A 22,678-nucleotide genomic window follows, 5' to 3' on the forward strand; every position below is an offset into this window, starting at 1 on the left:
AACAACTCTCTCTAGGTGAAATTACTGGTTTGGGGAAGTACTCACTGTATCTGAATCCCAGGAGCTGTAATTTCCTATCTGCAGTATATTGTTGCCATGGCAGATGAAGCCCAGACCTCATTCTTTAGTCCTCTGAAATCGGCATTAGTGGATCCTGTGAGGGAATACCCTACAAGAAAACCTAGGGTTTGATTCTACAGGCATTCGTACACATCCTAATTGCTCACCCAAGCAGCTCCTCTGCCTTCCAGTGGGACGAATCATAGGTGTGAAACTACCCATCTGTACATATTTGCAGATTCAGGAATTTGTGTTATTGCGGTAGACAGGAAACCACTCTAGGGAAAAATAAAATGGGTGTTGAAAGCACAAATGAAATAGGTAACCAACTGTTTAGATTTATCTAAAATTATTAGGGGAGATTTTAATTGTTTTAATGGGCCATATGGAAATTATAAGATTTTCTTAGGGCTCACAAACTTTTGTATAAATATTAACAGATTTCACAACATTCTTGGTAAATAGGTAAACATAATTTTATTCATTACAGAAACAGCAAAGCTATAGGTTGTAAAGGACAAGCAATTTCCCAAGAGTACAGGGTAACAAATCAGTGGTTTAGAAGGGACTATAGCCCCTTCAAGACCTTACTCACCAGACTGTACTCTTATGGCAATATATTTCCTTGTTCAAAAAAAAAAAAATACCTTTGCACATTGATATTCCTTTCTAATAACTATTTCTCATCACGGGAAGGCTTTATGCTCAGTGGCATGAAATGCAGTCCTGCTGCTTTGAGTCCTCTATATAAGGCAGTACAAAGTCACAGCTCTACTGTTTTTTAATGTTCAAGCGATGCGTATATAGTTTCAGGGTTTTTTCTCTCAAATATATTTTTACTGACATGGTAACTCTGCATCATCACCTTTTCCACTTTCTTCATTTCTGTACTTTTCTTGTATCAGTTTCTGTCACTATATTAGAAGAGTGGCATTTCACAGTAATGTTACAGTCAGTAATTTAAAGGTAGCTGAGGTGGAGGTTTTTTTGGTATTTCAATTATGGCTAACTGTTGGCTCTGTTATGGTCAGTAAGGCTGCCTATGGAGCACTAATTAGAAGACTTTCACCCCTTTATGAATTTAACTACTATCTAGATATGACTCCTTAGCTAGAGCCCTTCATAAATACATGAATGATGCATCCACAGGAATTTTTTTTTTTAATATACAGTATCCATGTAACAAACAATATTACTTTGACTTCCTTCATTTCTGTCCGTGTTATTGCCATGCTATATCAGTGTGGCTGAGAACTCCGCATGGGCCCACACCCCAGCAATCAGGTTGGGTTTTGAGCACTTTACCCTGGATGTTGGAGCACGTCCATCCAGGGCTTTACAGGAGCACTGCATGGGCTGGACACAGAGGTGTGAGTCTCAATGTGGTGCCTGTCAAGGAGTGCTTGCCTTGGAGTTACTGATGCCCTGGTCTGGTGGGGACAACCTTGTAGCTTCAGGGCTGTGGACCAGCAGCAGCTATGGATTTGCCATTTTGTTTGTCTGCCAGAGGTGTGAACGTTGTCTGGAAGAAACTCTCCAGCGGCACTAGAAAACTGGGAGACTGGCTCTTTGTTCAAGGCTTTGAAAGACTTTTTTTTTTTTTTTTTTTTCCCTCCACATCAGGCTGCCAAGAGGTGGCTTTGGTTCTAGGTGTAGATTCATCTGTTTAGTGTCCTCCAGGCTGAACGCATATAGTGGTGGTTATCAGCTAAAATAGGGAATGAGGCAGGAGGTGCTTCAGAAATTCCTGCTTGCATCTCCTTAAAGAGTTCCTGCATTCCAAAGAAAGCTTGTTGACCTCTGCTTTGAAGGGACGGCAGGCTGCTGTTCTTATTAGCAGTGCCTAACTTGACAGCTAGAGTATATCTTTACAATGTTCATTATATAAAGGATTTTATACATTTCTGTAAAACACCTTATGCTAGTATCCTATTTTTATGAACAACAGCTTTGGGCTTCAGCCTGTGTTGCATAGAAACACTCAAGGTTTTGTTAGTCTGAACTCAGCTGATTCAGGTTGGACCTCAATCCTAGAAGCCCACAAGTTTCAGAAACCTTAATCTTCAATATGTCAACTGTTTTTCTTAAAATGCTCCAAAGAAGGAAAAAGGTGCTCCTATGCTATAAGGAGGCCTAAATTTCACCTTCACCAACAAGTATAGCATCAGTGTAGGAGTTTCCATGGTGTTGAGTTCCCCTAGTTGGAAAGTCCTTTTCTGACATCAGTATCTGTATTTCAGCAGCTGCTGTAACAGAACCCAATAACCGTGCTTCCTGCTTAACAGCACACTTCCAAGTTATGCTTGGTTTGCATGATCATCTGAATATTCATCCCTCTTGTTGGTCTTATTGAAGAGGTGATGATAGAAAATACTTTCTGGAAAAAAAATGTTTCCAAATCGGTCACTAACCGTTCCCTGCTATCTCTGTAACAGTAATACTACTAGATCAGGGACTACTTCTGGCAGATAAAGGGATAATCAGCTGAAACATCTGTATGTTTCAGAGGATAACCCTTGAGTAAGGGAGGTGGGAAAATCAAAAAGCATACGCGAAGGCAGACAATATGTTGGTTGTGGCTTTCTATACTTCCATTGTATGTTATTTTCTCTTTTGTAACTCAATAGAAGGGTCCTAAATACTGTTTTGGTGAGCAATAATAACAGTAGCACTTATAAAAACTTCAACTTTTGCCAAACTCAGCATAAAATATTCCTTTAAACACTGAAATCTTATAAACAAAGCCCTAGGAAATAAACATCCTTTGCAACTGTCAAACTCAAAGCAAACGTTCATTTTCTCATTGCCAAAAGCATTCCTTAATATGAGAAAGTGAGAGAGAATGACCACTATCATTCCTACTCTTTGAACAATCTATTTGCAAGAATAAATCTAGATATTACATTAAAAAAAAAAAAATGGGGGGGGGGGAAGTGGTTGGGTTGGCTAGTGAGATGAAATAATCAAAAGGACTGAAATAACAAGTACTACATCTAACCCAATAGGGTTAAGATGTATAAATTAGCAGCACATTTTCTCAACAAAGTAATCAAGTACAAAATTCATGCATTCTATCATTTTTTGCAAAGCAAACTCATCTTTAAAACTTAAGAGACCTTTTACCATGTAAAACAGATTAAAAAAGTAGGAGATCCTGCAAGGAAGCTGCAATTTAGGTAATGTAAAGCAGTGGTGCAGACCTTTGAAATAAATCTGAGGGAAAACTTAACAATTCTGGAAGGTTATGTGTGAATGAAACTTTGCAATGACATTTCAGGTTCAGTGGTGATGCTGACTGTCATTTTTTCTGGCCCTAAAGCAAAACCAAACAAGGTTAACCAAGCCTCTTACAGCGAATTCTATCAGCTAGATAAGATGTGCAGCACTTAATGTACGGTACATTGGCTGACTGTGGATGTCGCTGAAGAAGAATGTGAGGCCAACTTATTTTTTTGTTACAAACTCTGATTGGGATGATTCCATCTCTGCACAAAGAGATTATCATTGTGTCACTGATTGGTTAACCTCTGTTCCCATTATTCATTATTATGCATGCAATAAAAGATCTATCCAATACATGTTGAAAAATCTGTGGAAGAATTCCTATTGATTTTCTATAGATTGTGCCATAATATCAGACATGGTCTTTCACTGCATTGCTTTAGCACTTGGTCATCAGTACTAGGTGTCAGCTAACAAAAGCCAAGGAGCCATGCCAACATTTTTCTCATATGACTTATAAATAGAGGTGTATATAAAATGGGAGCACTAGACAAAGACAAGTTCTTATACAATTTATACCCCTTTAATTATCTTCTGTCACAGCAAGTTATTATTGTTTTTAATTAAGCAAATGTCCTTAGACTGGCAAGATGTGCTTCTTCATGCTTTATCCCTGCTGGAAATGTTTATTTCTGGTTTGAAATTTTAATATGAAATATCAGAGAGGTGAAAGAAGAGATGAGGTTTCAAGCACTCTGACATCCAGTACTGTATATTATGTTTCCCTAACTCTCTCTTCGAGGTGAGCAGTCAAGATAAGCCAATGATCTGCAGCCCGTCTAATTTGTTTTTCCATCATTTTCTTAAGTTGTCTTACGTGCAGTAATCATTACAGTGTAAGTGACACTGCTGGGAAAATCAGTTCTTCCTCACTGAATAGAAAATAACTTACACTACACTTGAATCATAATTGGTATATTGTTTATTTTGTTGGACTTGTAGTTAACCACTGACTACTTTGGCCAAGAAAGTTCTGTGTCTTATGGCAAAGGCACTGCTTGCTATAAAACATTACAAAATCTACTTCCAACTGAAATGTAATAAAAACTGCTTATGGATCTACACTGAATTTTCTGTCAGATGTTCGATATTTTGTCCTTGAAGATTAAAAAGACTCTGAATATTTATTAGCAAGATGGAAGGCTATTCCAGATAGGCTTTGAACCATGCTCATCACTGGAGCATGTGAATGACTTTCAGTAGTACATCTGTCATATATTCTATTATTATAAGATTATTATTCCTCTTTTGCTGTTTATCTATAATTCAACCACAATGAAAAAGACCCTTATATGCTGTACATGGGCACAAAGCCCACATAACTGATGCCAGCTTTTCAACCTGAGAATGAATGGGAGTTAGCAGAGGTTATCAGCACCATCCATTGTTCTCACATGTCTAGGATGTCATGTGGTGTGCCAAAAACCTCTTCAGCTATAGTGTATTTAATTAAATAAATTTAGGGCTGGTTGTTTGTACTTGGCTTAATTTTAATATGAAAGCTATATTGAAAGGGGGAAAAAAGAGTTTTTTTTAAGAGCTTTAGTTTCATGTGCACCACCTGTGTTCCAGAGCTGATGCTCAAAGTGTTTGGCATAAAACCCTTATGAAGAAAGGGGAGCTCATGGTGATGTCTCAGTGATGAACAGTACAAGCCCTCCACATGCAGACCGAGGGCTGGTGATCTGGAGTCCAACTGAGACTTGGAAAGCTGTTTGGAACTGCAATAGGCTTTCCCTGGGTTTCGCTACTTGAGGGACGAGGCCACTATTAATGAAAACAAGCTCATCTGAAGTAGAGTCATTCCCCTATTACCCTGAGTGAGGAGGCAGCCAGGATTGTCCATTTTTCCCGACGCTTGTAGGGGGTGTGTCATGTAGCAGGAGTGTTGGTGTGCTGTACCCTAACATTGTCACGATAGATCTGGAGACCATCTCTTGCCGCGAGCACCCATGCAGCTGTGTGCCCAGGCGAAGGTGCACCACGCAGAGCGGGGACCCCACTGCTGCCATGATCCTGATCAGCTCCTCAGTCACCCGGATCTGTGTTAGCAGAGCCAGCCCTTGAGGGAGACACTGCAGCTTCTCTAGAGCAAAGTCCCTTCGAGGGGAAGGAAAAAAAAAAAAAAAAAAAAAAAAAAACAAAAACAAAAAAACAAAACAGCACAAAGAGAAAAACAAGGTGCCTATGTGTAATTGCCCCCTCCCATTGCTAAAAATCTGATTGCAGTCAATGATGTTCCCCTCATTTCCAACACCCCTTCCTAACCTAATATGTGGAAAGACACTTTTCCAGTGATTTGACCAAGGATCTCTTCACTTGATCATTACATCCCATATATAACACAGGATACTTTGTGACTGTTTGTGTATTTAGTTCTGTTCTCCCTGTAAATTCCTGCATTTATCTTCAGGACAAAGGATTCATCTCCTCATTGTTTTTTATTTGTTCTGTTTTGGTTTTTTTTTCTCCTTCTGGGAAAAGGAAAAAGAAAGGGAAGCTGTGTTTGTGTTTGGATGACCAAAAGCATTTTCAGGCTCTGTATCCAACTCTGTGTACAGCTGTTCTGGTAGAGATACTGAAAAGTTGCAAGTGGATTCTTTCGCCACCTTATCTCATTCAGACAAGAGAAGACACCCCTTGGCTTATAACGATAAGCTACAGCCTTGATCGATTTGATCTGTGTTTTTGTCCTTCTTCATAATTTGAGCTATTGATTCTATTTATTAAAACTAATTTAAAAAACAGAAGCCCTGAGTGCTTTGCTGTTCCAGATCAGGCTGCTCCGGGCAGTCTGATCTGAAGTTAATCCATTCACTGCTGATTTATTTTCACTCTGCTTTCAAGCAGAGTTCTGTTCTGTGTTTCATTATTTTTGTCCTCTGTTTCTCTCTGAGAAAAAAAGACATTTAATTTCACACCTCCAGTGAGAGCAGGGGGGTCTAGATTCCTTTTTCTGATATATGAAGTGAGCTCAGGAAAGTTTACCTGGCTTATGCTCATGAAGGTTTTGTTCAGATGCCAGCCCACTGTGTATTGTTCTTTATTGTCTTAAATCAAAGAACTACCTTTATGCTAGAACAAAAATCTGAGTATTTGCTTAAATGCACTCATCTTGTCATACTGGAGTTAACGGGACTCACTGTGCTCCTGAATTAAGGGCCAACAGAGGAAATCCTTTCCCTACATCTTCCTTAGAAGCACAGGTTTGTCTAAGGACTGAGGGATGGTTCTTTAAAAATAAATAACTTTATTCAGACTTAGAGAAATCAAATAAAGCCCTTAATATTAAAAACAGATAAAAAATAAAACCTTAAGGAGATAGGCACCTTTTAGCACCAATCTGGATTTAAGTCTCTGTCCAGGATCAGCATTTAGTGACTTAGTGGTATTTATTTACTATTGATGTGGTTTTTTCTGGTGATGCTATTGCAGCCTTTCCCTTAATTTCACACAATTGTTTACATCTTCAACCCTCAAATTCTTCAGCCAGTTAAAAGCCCTCTGCGTGTCCTGCTTGCGCAGGGACTGCATATTGTGTCTACTGCATCTCTCCGTTTTTGCTGCCGTAACATATTCTTTCCACAATAAAAAAACTCATAGTCTGTTCTTAATTTATCCTGAGGTCTCCTTGGTCATCTTCACAGTCTAAAGCCTGTGATTTCTTCTGCAATATGTCATAACTATCATCTGGAATCAATCAGACAAAACATAAACCTATATATCATCATGAAGAAAACAAGTATAGGGTAATAACCTCTGAAGCCTTTCTCTACTTTTAAAAACATTGTGCTTTACTTCAGAATCAATATGGACACGGAAATATGGAGTCAGTATTGCTGAATATTTCTTTGTAGGTTAGAAATGCCTTATATAGTGCAGTAGGAAGATATGTTTGTTTTGACTTGAGAGTCACAGGTAGAGTAGTGATTGGATACTTGCTACAACTAACATTTAAGCAAAACCACAGCTGTTCAGCTGTGGTAAGAAAGCAAAGCCCTTCAGCTTGTTTATGATGCAGTCTTGCCCCAAAGCTTCACAGAGATGTTGTATAGCCCAGCAAGAATCTTCTGTGAGTGGTCAGCAGCTCAAATTTGGCCAATCAGCACCAACAAAGGGCATGCTAGATCCTCTTTACACAATCCCCTGTCTTGCCCCCAGGCCTCCAGTCCCTGCAGAGACAGATGATGATCAGTTTTTCCTCTGTAGAAAGGGAGCCCCTCTTTTGCCTGCTCTCTCCCTACAAAATAAGCCATGGCTGTGGTAAAGTGGACCAAGTATCCTGCATACAGTAGGGATTCATAAGACCTGCTAAGGGTAGAGTAGGGCAAGCATTTAAGATGTATTACCACAGTACTCCCCCAGCCTCCAACTAATTCCAGCCCACGGGATTGCCTGAAATTCTTGTTGTTTGTTTAGGAACCCTAATTTATCTCTCCTTGAATTACTTGTCCATTCTACCTGTGAGCCCACATCAGATTCTTGCACCCAGGCAAGTTGCATGAAGGAGTTCTGGCAGTCCATGTGCACTGCGTGAAGAAACAGGTCCTCTTCTTTGCTTTGAATCTAGCTGCCTCTGTCCTCACCTCTTAAGCTTTTATAATGGAAGAGCTGATAAAGCATCAGTCCTTGCCCACCCTCTCCAAGACATTCTGTAGATATCAGCATCCCTTTAAGCTTGTTACACTGAGAAGTCCTAGCCAAATTGGTTATTCCTCTTATGGAAGACATATCATGTCTTTAATCAGCCTTATTGCCCTCCTCTTTACCTTTCCCAATACTTAGATACCTTTTTTGAGATGAAAGGGATCAGAACTCCACCCTCTATTCAAAATCTATGTGAACCACTATTTTTTTACCATAGAGAAGGGAGAGGAAGATATTAGAAAAAGTGTAGCAAACAAGTGACAAAAAACCCTTAAGCATTTAGAATATTATGAGCATGAGTCTGCTTTATAGTCCACCTCCCAAAGTTGGGGTGGGGAGGACAGTAAGGGTCAAGTTGAGATTTTGCAGTGGCAGTGCATTTCCCCTGATTTTACAAAGATTATCAAAATGACCTAGCAAAATAATTTGTGGAGAGCTGAAATATTCTTTTAATATTTTTATTATAAAAGAATGCTGAAGTGTTCTTCTTGCATTTATTTTTTGAAATGTCTTGTAGTGTGAATTCTGTGCAATTAATTAGGAGTCTGAATGTGGTGCTGAAAATTTTACCTCTGATTCAGTTTTACCCTTTGATCTTCTGACAAAGGGAGGTGACTAAACCTTGATTTGCTTTAACCTACGGACCAAACTGTTCTGCAATGTACAAAAACTTGCACTAGCTGTAAACATTGAAGAATACTTCAATGCTCCAACCTAGACAGAGATTGCCTGTTTCAAAGAGTGCCAGAACAGGTGGTGTTTGCTTGTGCTCATCTAGGTATGTCTCCTCATTTTGATAGAGCTGTTCCAGGCTGTCTGCAGTTCAGGTTCTTTGCTGCTCTGATGTGTATCTCAACAGAGAGATGTGTACCTCTCCAGCTCTGCCTGGCTTGGGGACATCTTGAGTAGAGATAGTCAGCCTTCTACGCATAATTTGCTTTTATGTATTTATCCATTTCTTCCTGAATGTCTACCATCCACAGTGTCCTGTAGCAAGGAGTTGCATTGTTGAACTACATGCTGTGTGAAGACTGAACTCCTGCTTTGCAAATCCTCTCACTCAGCTCTTGTCTCACTACCCTGGACATCATGCATGTTTGTCACATTTCTCCTCACTCCTCTTCCAGATGGCTTATGACTCTAGTATGCAGGCCCTGAGCAGGTCTCCCTGGGATGCCATTCATAACCTTCCTTCACTCAGATGACTGTTACATCTATGCTTGTTTCTTCCAGTCAGGTTTTATCCAATTTTACACAAGAAGATGCCTATCACACTCCTTTAGAGAGCTGATGACACAATAAATTCAAGGAAGCTGATGGAAGGGTGTGTAGGAGACAGAAGGCTGAAGACTAGGTTTCATCCACTGAGGTTAGATGTTGCAAAGGATATATTTTCCCAGGCATAACTGCTAAGCTTTTTCTTAGAGGTCTTTCATAACCTGCAGCTGTGCCATGAGCAGGTCAAGTTTCTCCCACCTCTATTTCACTGCTCTGTCACCCTTTTTAAGAGCACCATGTATGTTTATTATTTTTAAGTGCTCCATAGAGGGTTCATGTTTGAGAAGAACTCTGAAGGTGAAAGCACTAAGCACATTTTTATTCTGAACATAAGCTAGTATTTCAGTTGCCAGTGTGGTCAAGCTGGCATCTTTCTGAAACAATAATACTCACTTTCAAATGCATTAAAGATCCATGCTTGACACCAGTGCAAGCTTTGCCCTGTGTGTTACTGAGAAGAGACCTGTCAATCTTAAAGGAAATAGTACAGTTAGTATTTTTAAGGATACTGGTACACTAGCTGACATGCTATATTTATTCAGGAACATAATTTTAACGTGTGAAAGTAAATCCATGGCTAGTGGAAGATAGATAGATAGATAGACAGACAGACAGACAGACAGACTGACTCAGCATTTGCAGTGGGAAGATAATTCTTGCTAAAATAATAAGAAAACATAATTATTTCTTTTTTTTTTAGTACAAGGAGAAGTAATAAGGATTTCTTGCTTTACTGTTCCCTTTCTAACAAATTGGTGATGTCTCTGGGGAAGAGATCTCAATAACAGAGAAAGACTGTGAGGGAAAAGAGATGCTCTCAGGGGAGTGCAGGATGAAATTGAAAGAGTCTATCCACCTGCAATTCATATCCCTGTGAACGCTTCCCTCAGCAATCACTAATAGATGAGCTGAGAAAAGTTCTTGAAATGAAAACTGTGCAGCTAGGAAGAGCACCAGTGACATGGGAATGAGTCGTAGGCAACTGCAGTAAATGGTAATGTTTACAGGACTTGAATAAAATGTGCAAAGTGCATTACAGTGCAAGGACTATGAGCTCTCTTGCGCACGCAGGAGCCTGTTGCTCATGTGAATCTCGCGGGTGCTCCCATTCTCAATGCACTGTGTGGTTCATCCTCTTGCACAAGCAGCATCAATTCCAGGAGCCAGCTGCAGTCCCCCTGGAAATAGTCAGCGGAGATGTTCAGCTTAGAGGAAGGCCTGACCACAGGGGATGAACAGGAAGCTTTGCTTCTTTGCATGGTACCAGAGTAACAAACGATGGGGAATTTTCACCTTTATCACTTTTAGTGTTATTTCAAAACATAAGTATTTAAAATCTAGATGTACACTTCAGTGTGTAAAAAGAAAGAAATGCTGCACTCACCACAGTAGGAGAGAAGTGGGAGCATATGGTATAGGCCCAGCATATTTCTGTATTTCAGTATAGTTATGTCTAGCTGGTGCCCTGAGAACAACAGAATATGTATCGTTTGCATCCAGGACCCCTCCTTCAGGAGATGCTGTTTTCCCAAGACTGCCAGCTGAGTTAGCTGTGTTTGGCGCTCACGCTGCTCTTTGGAAAACATAGCACGTATTAGATAGCAGAGAGAATATTTACTTTTACAAAGCTCATAAGTAGATCTAGAGGAAAAAAGAGTGCGATAAAGTCTCCAAGTGCTATTGATTAAATGGTTTCTGACTGCTTTGGCATCAAGGAGTATCAGATATCTCATTACAACGTCAAACAAGCCTTCGGATGTATCCAAATTAATCCAAATATTTGGTGGGGACCCTGTTACTTCTTAGGCTGTGTGTGCTAATTAGGGAATGTAACAGTGAGTATTTTTCTTTCTTTTTATTTTATTAATATTCTGTGATATTTCACCTGTGTCCCATTAAACAATGTAGGTACAGTGCTTATGAGGATATGGATGAGCAAGTAGGTAAAAAGCACACTATCTCTTTCTAATGAATTTGCCAAGCAAGATAAAGTGACAGAGGTAAGTTATTTGCTGTTTTGCTAAAGAGCAATGGTTCAGCAACACATTTTGCAGAAAAGCTTTCTCTTTTACCTTCACTAAGACATCCAACCTAAGGAATTTTATTGCTGGACAGTTTGTGTCACTCAATAAAAGCAGCATCACGCATGGAGGGCCTGCCAACATAGACATTCCTGAGGTCTTTAGGGGTAGGATCACTACACACAAAGAACTTGTCACCTTTTTGCTATGTCCTCAGCTGAAGAACCAACCACTTTTTTTCTCCCTGCTGTGAAATAAGATCTTTTTTGACACATTCTTGGGACAGGAAAAGAGTTGAAGTGACTGGCTGTGTGTGAGCAGGATGGTTCTTCTCGCTCTGAATCGGAAGAGGGGAAGAAAGTTTTGAAGACAATACCTAATAAGCCCCCATCTGGTTGGACTGTGGACATTTTCCATAACCCTATTTGTCTTGACACATTGCCCATGGGAAAGAACACAAAGTAAAACACTCTTTGTGCAAGAACAAAATACCCAGTGCTTGTACAATGCCTCTTTTGTTAGGAAAGTATGCAGAGATATTAATAGAAATAGATGCAAAACCAAGAGTGTGCTCAGGGTGAAAGAATTTTTAATGGTTCCTCACCATAAAGATGGTTGCAGATATCAAGGTCAGATTTTAAGGAAGTTGCACATTTATCACATACTGTGCATTTCTCAAAGGCCCACATGAGTAAACTGTGAGCAACGAGGATCTGCTCTTCTAAAAGTAGTGTGGTGTCTTACAGAATAATCAATACTAATAAAAGTATAGCTATTTGTAAAAATAAAGCAATCATTATTTTCTGTCTCTGTACAGGGTTACTTCATTCACTTGTGTTATCTTACACAAAACACTTTTCACAGCATGCCTTTGACATTAATAGAAGCAATTTTAACTGTGCTTTCAACTTTATTGCTGGCCTTTTTGGGGGTAACTCATTCCTAGCAGTTAAATTCTTCCTGGATGTGAACATGATAACTGTGATTCTGCTCATAGGCTTAAAGAGGACTTGTTTCTTGTTGCAATTTGTGCCCGGTGGCAAACCTTTTTCCTGTGTGTGTACGTGCTGTAGAGAAATCAAGAGCTCCAGCTTTGCTCTGCTCTGTTCAAGCTCTGGGCAAGCTTAAAGAAAGGAGGAGATCCCTCCTGCCAAGCCAGCATTGCTTTGCTGTCTGCTTTATCTGCTGCAAGGGTGCAGGACGCAAACTTTGCCCTTTGACTTGCAGCCACCCAGATTCACTGAAAGGACCAACGTTCTTGTGTCAGAGGGTTCTCTGCAGTAAATCTGCTCAGGGTAGATTTCAGCTGAGTCTGTTACACAATTTGTGTATCATTGCTACTTGTAGCTGATTCTTCAGCAAAATTGTTTGTCAGACACTTTGCAAAATGAATTAACATACACCGGCAGCTGGTCTGAATAGTCACAACTTTGTTCCTCTCCAGCTTTATCTCAGTGTAAAGCAACCCAGCCTAAATACAGTGAAATAGTTGCACTAAGTGTAGACCATTAAGCATCTCAGATCACGTAAAAGTCCTGGTGTTGCATCTCTTTCTGGCTGAGAATTTTGCAATCTTCTCTTTTTTCTTTTTCTCCATCTTGTTTTGTTGTTTGTTTTGTTTTGGTTTGGTTTGGTTTTTTGTTTTGATCCCCATCTCCAGATTCAACCCACCCTATTCAAGCAGAGGTATTTGAAAGTATCTTGGATCTTTATTTTTAACTGCCTGCACGTGTGACCTCAGAAAAAAAAGCTATCTGCAGCGTCACAGGGGGATGTACAGCGTTACTGAGGACAGTGTGTGCTTTGTCCAGAAACAAAAAGGGTATCAGTGGTGAGACTAAACATACCATGGTTTTGGAAAACTAAGACAGGGGGGAGGCAGAGTAAGCTTTACAACAGTGTTGCCTGGCCACTTTTGCAGTCTTTTAGATGCTTTTTTTTTTTTTTTTTTTCCTCACAACTTTCCTTCCTTATAGCTCCTTATCAGCTGTTAGCTGCTGAGGGGCACGGTGTGCAACTTATTTAGCTGACCTAAGCAAGGTCCTGGGGGAGAAACAAATCCCACAGCAACTTTGCTGTGCACCTTTCTGAGTAGCATCACAGCTCTTCTGGGGAAACAGGCGTTTTGTTATCCATGTTGTGGTATTGTGGGCACTCTACAAGCAAAATGCCAACAGGACATCAGCTGTATGATCTTAAAATGCTTCCCTTTATCTTTTAGTGCTGGGTGGCATTATTACTCTGAGCAAGTATTCACTAAATTTAGAATAGGAATGACATCAGTATTATTCATTATCCTTTTAATCTAATTCAAAACAGAAAAGGAAATTGATTTTCAAGGGAGGCCACTGGTAAAGATTAAGGAGTGATTTTTCACGAGCTACTGCACATACTGCCTTTTAGATTCAGACCTGCAAAGCAGACTGGCATCACCAGTAACTTTATCATCACAGTTCTAATTGTATTTACTCCGTCTCTACATTGCTTTGTTTAATAGCACACAAACCAAAATATTTTCTTTCTCAGAGATGCCCCTTACATCATTCCCAGACCTGAAGAAATCCCCAGGTAGCATACCTGAAAGGAGGACATGCACTCTCCCAGATTTATCCTGCATTTTTCAGTCAGATATAAGAATGGATTTCCTTTGTATTGCTGAGCATGACGTCCTATGGTATGGGGTATCACCCTGGTTTGTTCAGGTCACCTGTCTGGTTGTGTGTCCCTCCCCCAGCCTATAGCCCACCCCCCCCGGCTATTTGCTGCAGGGAGCAATGTGAGAAACAGAGATGGCCTTGATGCTGTGCAAACACTGTTCAGAGAAAGATTAGTGTCTTAACAATACAGTTTTGGTAAAAAAAAAACTAAACCACAGCACTGTACAAGCTGCCATGAAGAAAATTAACTCTCACCTAGCCAGGCCCAGTACAGCCTGAAACTATCTTCTCCATAAAACATATATTGCCTGATTTTTACTTGGAATACTTACCTTTACCTGCTTCTTTTATCCCACAAGAGGAGCAAATGAGCTACATGGTCTAGATAACTTGTCCTTTCACAAGAATTTGTAGGAGATAAGCAGCCAATTCAAGCACATTAGGTGAATGCAGTGATTAGATGCTTCAAGCCAGATTGTGCATATTAGCAAGGGATTAGTCTCTCTCCTAAATCAATTTACATATGTGTAAAGTAGGGGCTCTCAGACTCTCAAATGTGTGGGTCATGTCTTGGTTGAAAAAATTAATTGCAAAGCTCTTCCTACATTATTCAAGGATGCCTGTGCCATCAGGGTCCCCTTTTTGAAATGCATCTGTAGTTACATGAATAGTCATAATTGGAAAAATATTCTGCTTGACTTTCGTTTTCCCTTAAAATGATGGCATAGCTCTCTGAAAAGATGAGCCAGTAGGATGGTGAAAGCAGTGCTTTGTCACTGCTGGTGCCGTTCCTCATGATCCTGACAGCCTTGTGAAGTCCCAACCACAGCACCTCCTGGAACAGAGGCAACTAATATAAATCTTTCTCTGTTTTTAAATTAAAGCCTTATGAGTGTTGAAAATAGCTTTCCAACACAAGATGGATGCACTCAAAGACTTTAAAACCAGAAAGCAAATAAACCCAATATTTTTGCATTTAGCTTGATGGTTTTTGAAGCCTGATGTTTTAACATCCAATTTACGAGTTTTGGACTCCTCTCCACCTGCTGTTAGGAGGGGGAAACCATAGCTATATCCGAAAGCAGCTACAAACTGCTTAATAGATTCTAGAGATCTTCCACCTAGGCAGCTGATTAGGAAAAATACTTTCATGTTCATGTATATCTGCATATGCCCCTTCCTAGTGAGATGTTTACTAGAAAGAGACCCTTGTCGTAGTGAAGTCATATGGCAATGTGAACCCATTTAAGTGAGCTAGAGGGTTTACAAATGTTCTTCATAAATTTAAATTAAATCACATTTAGCTCAAAGAAATCTCATGATTCATTCCAGTGAGAATTGCAACAAAAGTTTAGGACCAAAATGACACAGCTCAATTGATTTACACCATCTGGGACACAGTCTGCAGTATCTATTTGTTTCTTTTTACAGCATGAAAAACAAAATAGTCCTTCACTGTTGTATTGACTAATCAAGCGAAAACAGGGGAAAAAAAAATACAAAGCAGGGCAGGATTTTGTTGATTTTTGCATTGAATCGAAAGCACACTATATAGGTCATGACATCGTTTTGTCTTCTCCTTATGTAAAGCAAAGACTCATCTGTTGCTTGTACTGGAGCCTCCAGTACATCTTCAAAGCAAGAAGCAAAAACAAAGAAACAACCAAAAAAATTATAAAGAGTAAAATAAATTTTACTGTAAATCTTTGTTTGAAAAACCACACATTGCTGCACAGGATTAGAAGGTGATAACATCAGTCTATTAGCTCAGAGATTAAAGTAAAATGTTCTTCAAAATCCTATCACATTTATTTCTTTGGAACTGAATTTGGTGTTTTAGCATTATGTTCACTGAAACTTTTTGGCTTTTTATTTTATTTTCCTTTGGTCCTTAAGTTATAAAGTTTATAGTATCTGCTTGATATAGTTCATTTTAATGTCATGAATTTGCAATTTACATGAGCCAGGGAAGATAATTCTACAATGCACACACTTTCTGATTAACTGTGTGTGACTTAAGTAGATCTGAGAAATGAGTTTTAAAGAGTGTTTTGAAAGACCTAAATTCAGCCATGCTTTATGAAGCAGAAATTATTTATTTTTTTTAACTAGACTAATTTCTGATAATCAGTGCAGTCCTTTATTGTACAAGATTATTACCAGTGTTTCGGGGTGTTTGCCAAGGAAGGGGAATAGGATGAGGGGGCAGCAGTGCAGTGCAGGAGTAAGTTCTGGTGGAGAATTTATACCAAATAGCATCTTCATAATTGTTCAGGAAAAAGCTTCTGGGACCAGGGTCTGAGAACTCATTTGATGAACATGCAAAATACATTATTTTGCACATAAATGGCTAACCTCACAAACACGGTGTTTTTACTTTGATTTGATTAATGAGCACACTTCACATGTTTCCTATGTAGTTTTTTTTAGACACATTTAGCAGAAATTACCTGTATGGGTCCACTTTTTTAATCTTGTAATTTACCAAGTCTTTTTAATCACCCATACCTTGGGCATACTTGAATAGCGATATCCAGTCCTCCATCCCTTTGTGATGAAGTTGGCCTGATTTCTGTCACTGGATTCATGTGGGGTTGGATGGAAAAATGTTAATTTTTCTGGCGGTTATTTTTTCCCTTCATGTCTTATGTTCTGTCTGTCTGAACTACTTCAGCTGCAGAAGATTCCATTTTAGGAAAAGTTCAATAAATCTCTTAATAACTGGAAATGTTAGAGGGTTATTCAGGAACATTTTACCAGTACCTGCTAATTTCTATTGTTTGCATCATGTCCTCTATAGACTTTGAGATTAAGTTGGCACTGTGATATTTCTTTTATACCAGACACAACCATACAGAAAAAAGATGTATTTGTGTTGGTTTTACTTCATGGTGATATAAAGTGGAGTAAGTCACCTGTGTCAATGGCTTCATATTAACTGAGATCTCACTATTTTAAATGACCAGGCTTAAATGTCTCTATATAAATAAACAAATCAGTAGGAGATAGTTCTGCCCTAGTCCTGACAGGTCTAGACTTGATTAGCAACAGTTTTTCAGTAGTTTCATATTAGAAGAATTTACTCACACTCATTCTTGAGATAAACTAAAGTAATATAATAAGCAGGCATATAAGACACTGAAAAATGAAAAATGGAAAAACCTGTGGGAATTGTGCATGTTCAGTCCAAAGAAACGTAGTCTGATTCTAAGCTTATCTGTCCTTTGAGATGTAAAAGGATATTACTGGTCAACAGAAAACTGTTACTGGTGAGAAAAACAGAAGTAGGTAAAAATCAGTTAAATAATAAGCAATATTATGTATTTAAGTAAATATGTTATAATTCATAACACATATATATAAAAATATATAAAGTGTAAGTATGATTATACAGCTTCAGTTTCTATCAAACTCCTGAAGAATCACTTTCAATAGATGTATACAAATCAGGATTTAGAAACTTTTCCCAGATATAAGGGCATGTATGGGAGCAATAGGCCAGACTCAGATCTAGCTTATACTTCTGTATGTAGAGTATAACAGTAGTTAATATAACCATTCTTTTTGCAGCCATGTATATTGTCTTCTCATGATGCAGGGTAACCTGTCACCATTTGGGGCTTGTTTCCTTTCCTGTGCTTGTTTTTATTCTCTTATTTGTTAAGTTTTTGATGGCTTCAACACTGGAGTTCTTGCTAGGATTTCTGGGACCTACTGTAACCCAAATAACATTAACATCACTGAACTTTGGATTTATAAAGTACAATCTTTTTTTTTTTTTTTAAAAAAAATGTCCCAGAAAAATCAACTGTAACTTAGTGGCTCTAGAGAGGATGGTAGGGTTAAGTTCCCTTTTGTTCTATTTTGTGGCACAAGGAGTCTAACTATACCTGTCTAGACTCTAGACTCCTTGTGCCACCAAATAGGACAAAGGCTTGGCCCTAGAGAGGGAGAGGTCCCTTGGCCGCTGAACATCCTTCTGGGGCATGAAATATGGGAGTTTGCTCCACCCAGGGTGAGGAGGGACTTGAATCCAGCTCTCCCATGGCCTGTGTCTGTGCTTTGGTTGCCAGAACTCTGTTGAGAGACCACAATGCCTTCCTCCCTCCCAGCAAAGCCTGCTACAAGTCAGGGCTCCCTATGTATGTTGAGGCTGGTGCCACACCTGCAGCTCTCAGGAGGAGCAGAGAGTTCTGGGAGGTGGGATTTAGTGTTTCCTGGGGGGTAGCTCTGCGTACAGATTTTTGGATGACCTAACCTTCAGTCTAACCTTTCCCATGCCTTGTGTCAGGCACCTGGCTCTGGGTTTTCAATTCCATGCTGCATACTAAGTGTTTAGGTTTTTCAGTGCTTTCCTTGCTGGTGTCTAAATGCTGACATAAATTTTTAGGAACAAATACTGTCTCTCTTCATTTAGCACATGTTTTTTAAAGGATGCTTTTGTTTACTTGTTTGTCTTGACATGAAACATGCTTGAACAAAGAGGGGCTGTATTAATTTCTTTGACCCTAAAACCATGCCAGCAACAAAACGAAGGAAATGCTTTCTTCCATGTACCTCAGAAAGAATTGGTACTGAACAGCCAGTATGTCAAGTTAAGTACAGATTGATTCTGGAGCCTAATTGGTGAGATTTATTGACAATACAGCATTTGACTAGTTATAATAGACTCCTATTCATTATACAGTTGATAATTCAACAAGTAGATGATTCTAATTTTCAGTGTTCATTATACCATTAAGGTTGACGTTATTAGCCTACTCAGGGATGTTTAAAAACATTAACCTTAATTTTTTAAAGTGGAATGAGAGACTTCAGCTATTAAACTTCAATTCTACTTTAACTGCTCCAGGGCACTAGACACGTGGCTCCTGAATTCTGGCACCTTATTACCACAGGATAGCAGGGTATTCAACAAAGAAGGTCAAGGTTTGATTTTTATTTCTATGCACTTGTGGCTTTCCTCATATAAGTAACTTCATCTATGAATAATGTTCCCTTCTTTTCATTAGTTTCAGGATCAGGCTGTAAATTCTTGTTGTGGTGGAGCATGGTGTAGGCCAGTGTTTAATTAAAAAATTGCAAACGTCCCGATGATCTGCTCCTACAGAGACAGGATTAATTTTAGAACTTTGCCATAAAAAAGTAGTAGGTGGCTTTTCAGACAGAGCCTGCTTTCTAGGACTCCAAAATTAGGCATGCATTTCTACAAAGGAGAGTTTAGGAAAGGTTTCAAAGCAGATCAAAGTTAAAGAATTTCCTGATGGTCCAGCTTTGTAGCACTAAGCCTGCTGGGCGTTCTGCAAGGATCCGTTGTACCTAGCTGCACTCTGAAAGCACAGCCGCAGTTTTGCATGCATTACACTGGCCATGTTTTCTGTAGGGCTTTACAAATTACCTAATCCAGGTTAGGCCTTTTCTGGAAGCTCTTTAATCCTTCGAACATTTGCATAATGGTCTCAATGCTGTAATTCTTGTGTGACAGTGAGTTGAAGCTCTTTATGACTTACGTTAATGATATACAAGAATAATGGAATACAGAATTGGCTTCATCGTCTTTCAGGACTGAGAATGCCATAAATTCAATGTTTAAAAAAGTGTGGGGCCAAATTCACTACTGGTGTAATCACAGTGACATTTGTAGAGCTAGGTGAGGCATGCATTGACTTTGTCCTGCTTAAGTTAATATTAGCTCATATTTGGGAATCTAAATGAGGGGGTAGATTCTACTAAAGACCTACAGTTAAAAAATAGGAACCTTTCACAGTGGTATTCTACCAGAATAATACTTTTTTTTTTCCCCTAGGACTTTGATTAAAACATTATAATCTCCCATGAAAATTCTAAACTAATCAGCTGCAATAAAAAATAGATGAGGATTACATGAATACTTTATGTGAAAAGTAAGAAAGTCTCTAGCTTTGAGGTATTGTGTTAAAATTTGCAGGACTACACAGCAGGTAATACCAGGCTGAGTTCCCATTTTTGTCCTTCTGCAGACGTCACAATAAGGCAGCAGACACAAGCTGAAAGGTGATCCCAAGCAGCCATGCAAATCCAGTGTTAAGGTGATAAAAATGAGGGATGGTCTGGCAGGCGTGCTCGCTAAAAAAAATACTTCCACAGTAATTCAGAACACAAATAATTTCTGTTTCCATGGGAAAATAGACTAAGATACTGAATCATAGGGTGATATTCATGTATGTAACACAGATGATGTGTGTTTTTTTTAAAATACCGTTTTTTAACAGCTATCACTTAATGCAACCAATATTATCTGATGTCTTACTTGTTTATCTGCTTGGTGTTTAATACCTGAGAGTTTGAATATGACATTAATTCTCAGCAGAAAATACAAAAATACAGTATTTCTCTGTACAAAATCTCTGTGGTGTTTCTTATGTCTCAGCTAAGCTTTCCTGACCTGGCATCTAGTCATAAGCATATCATGTGAAGCATGTATTTTGATGAGCGGGTTGTGTTAATATATGCAATTGTTTGTGCTCATTGTCTATGAATGATTAAATGTGTGAGAGAAAACAATTACCCAGATAACACCTTATTTCTCCAAGGAGTAGTAGAAACCCTACCTTTCATTTGCTGAGTGCCATCAGAAGTTTTGTAGCTCTCTTTGTTTATTGTGATAAAAGGAGATGGATTCAGATTGACAAAAAGGTTTATGAGATATTTTAAATGTTTTTTTCCTCCATGAAGCATATTCCGTGACCTTTAAAATACTATTAAAATGTTGTCTTCATGCATGTGTGATTGAGTTGTGTATTCCAAAGTCCCAATTTTGTGGCACATTATGAACTAATTAGAAGAGAGACTGTGAGAAGCAATAAAGGGTATTGAAGTTGCACTGAGGGGAGATAGTAGCTGACTCCTTAAATTATCTGTGCAGCAGGTTAAGGCTTATCTTGCACGAGCATGCCTGTACCACCTTACAGCCTTGTGAGCAGCTCACCCCCATCTGACTCCACAGGGCTGCTTCATCCTGTGTTTGAGCATCTCTCAAAAGAAAGGTCGAGATGAGAAAGACACTGTCCCCTCCCAGTGCACAGCAAAGCTGCGGTGGCCAGGTCTGGATTTCCTACTGAAGCAAACAGGGAAATTGCAACTACTGACGGATGCTTTTTCCCCTGAGGAGCTCCAGAGGTAGCCCAACGCTGTGCTGTAATTTTCATCCGGGCAGGCAGTTAGAGTCCCATGAAGCCTTTGAACATTACAGCTGTATTTAGATGTCAAAGCTGTCAGCCTGGAGACTATCTTTGTATCTGTGATAAAGGCCTCTTCAGTGCTGACAAGGCTACCACACAGTCCTGTGTTGTAAATAGTGAATAATCACCCCATTTTTTCTGTTTTCAGGAGATTTGTCCTCACCAAGATGAGAGTCATTCCAAAAGGAGCTTTTGCAGGACTTGGTGACCTAGAGAAAATGTATGTATTATGTCAATATTCACTAGGAAACAACTATTTTACTCCAAACAGCAGTTTCCAGTTGCAGCTCTTTCACACCCTGTGAACAAGCACCTACCTCTGAGCTTCAGCTAGTTTCATCTTTCTGTTTAAAAAAAATAGAAACTTTTTTTTTTAACAACATGTTCCAAAACATTGTTGTCATAAATACATTTTTATATCAGCAAGCAGGCAGTCCTTGGTCAAAGGGTTGGTTCAGCATGAAGTATCATTATGTTTAATAAATAAACTGCCATAGAAGGAGATCATGGGAAATTGAATATTTTGAGAATTTTGGAATGAAACAGCAGAAAGATTAGGGAGGAAATCACTCCTGTTTGTAACAGGTCAGCCAATTCTCTTTTCACTATTGAACAAATAGGATTATTTTGTGTATGTTCAGAGTCAGGATGTGGGAGAGAAGTCTTTTACAGGCAACAGAACCAAAAATCTTAGCACATGAAGGGTATAAGCACCAAATTCTGTGAATTTTAGTGATAAGCCTGGAGATACAGTTATGAGCACCTCTGATGAACAGATGTATCGTACATTCCTTTATCTACTATTGTGGATGTATTGTAGACCTCCACCACTAGAAGGAAAAATCCTTAGTAATACATTTCCTACTATTCTTTAATGACAGAAAATCTGTGGGTTAACTGGTGCTAGCAGCAGGAATGATAACTGTCACAGTTCAACCTGAACTATTCCGGAGCATGTACAATTTTTCTGAATTATTTCCTATATGAAAAAATCACAACATTTTGTTTAGAAATACACCCAGTGCTTGCACCTTGACAGGAGAGGGTCACAAACAGGCTGTTCACCCAAGAGGAGTCTGAGTGGGAGTGAGGAAATGCACTTTAAAGTCAGTGCCTTTTTCAGTCCTGTGTGTGCAATGGCAAAACTAAAAAGAAATAGGTTGCTGACATTTTTCTGCATCATTTCTACTCTTTTCCCTCATACTCTTGAATAAATAAGGGATTTAGCAAGAAGGTGAACACACCAGAAAATGTGGCAAGAGGAAGGATTTTGAATCTAGAGAAGGATGGGTGGATGGATGGATGGATGGATGGATGGATGGATGGATGGATGGATGGATGGATGGATAGATGGAGAACAAGCAGTGAGCATGCAAGAAGGATTGAAGAACTACTGGTCAGTAGCAAGTGGTAAAGCTCACATGGCACCAGGCATTTCTGAAGTGTGAGATCCATTTGAAGGCATCACTGTGGGTTTAGGAGTTGGCATATGGTACCCAATAAAAAGCCTTCA

The 22,678-nt window shown here is 39.2% G+C and overlaps 1 protein-coding gene across 5 annotated transcripts in view; it reads left to right on the forward strand.

The window, feature by feature from the left end:
• The window catches only part of FSHR (follicle stimulating hormone receptor), a 106,909-nt gene that overhangs the window by 10,123 nt on the left and 74,108 nt on the right, over positions 1 to 22,678 (forward strand). For 4 of the 5 annotated variants that reach the window (XM_032989453.2, XM_032989454.2, XM_032989455.2 and 1 more), the window contains exon 2: positions 21,314 to 21,385. The exons of the other annotated variant lie outside the window; for it this stretch is intronic. In XM_032989453.2, the coding sequence (XP_032845344.2) occupies positions 21,314 to 21,385 (72 nt within the window). The remainder of the gene's footprint in view (positions 1 to 21,313; positions 21,386 to 22,678) is intronic. 5 annotated transcript variants of the gene reach the window in all.

This window comes from Tyto alba, unplaced genomic scaffold, assembly GCF_018691265.1.
Source record: "Tyto alba isolate M040663 unplaced genomic scaffold, T.alba_DEE_v4.0 Super-Scaffold_16, whole genome shotgun sequence".
NCBI lineage: Eukaryota > Metazoa > Chordata > Aves > Strigiformes > Tytonidae > Tyto > Tyto alba.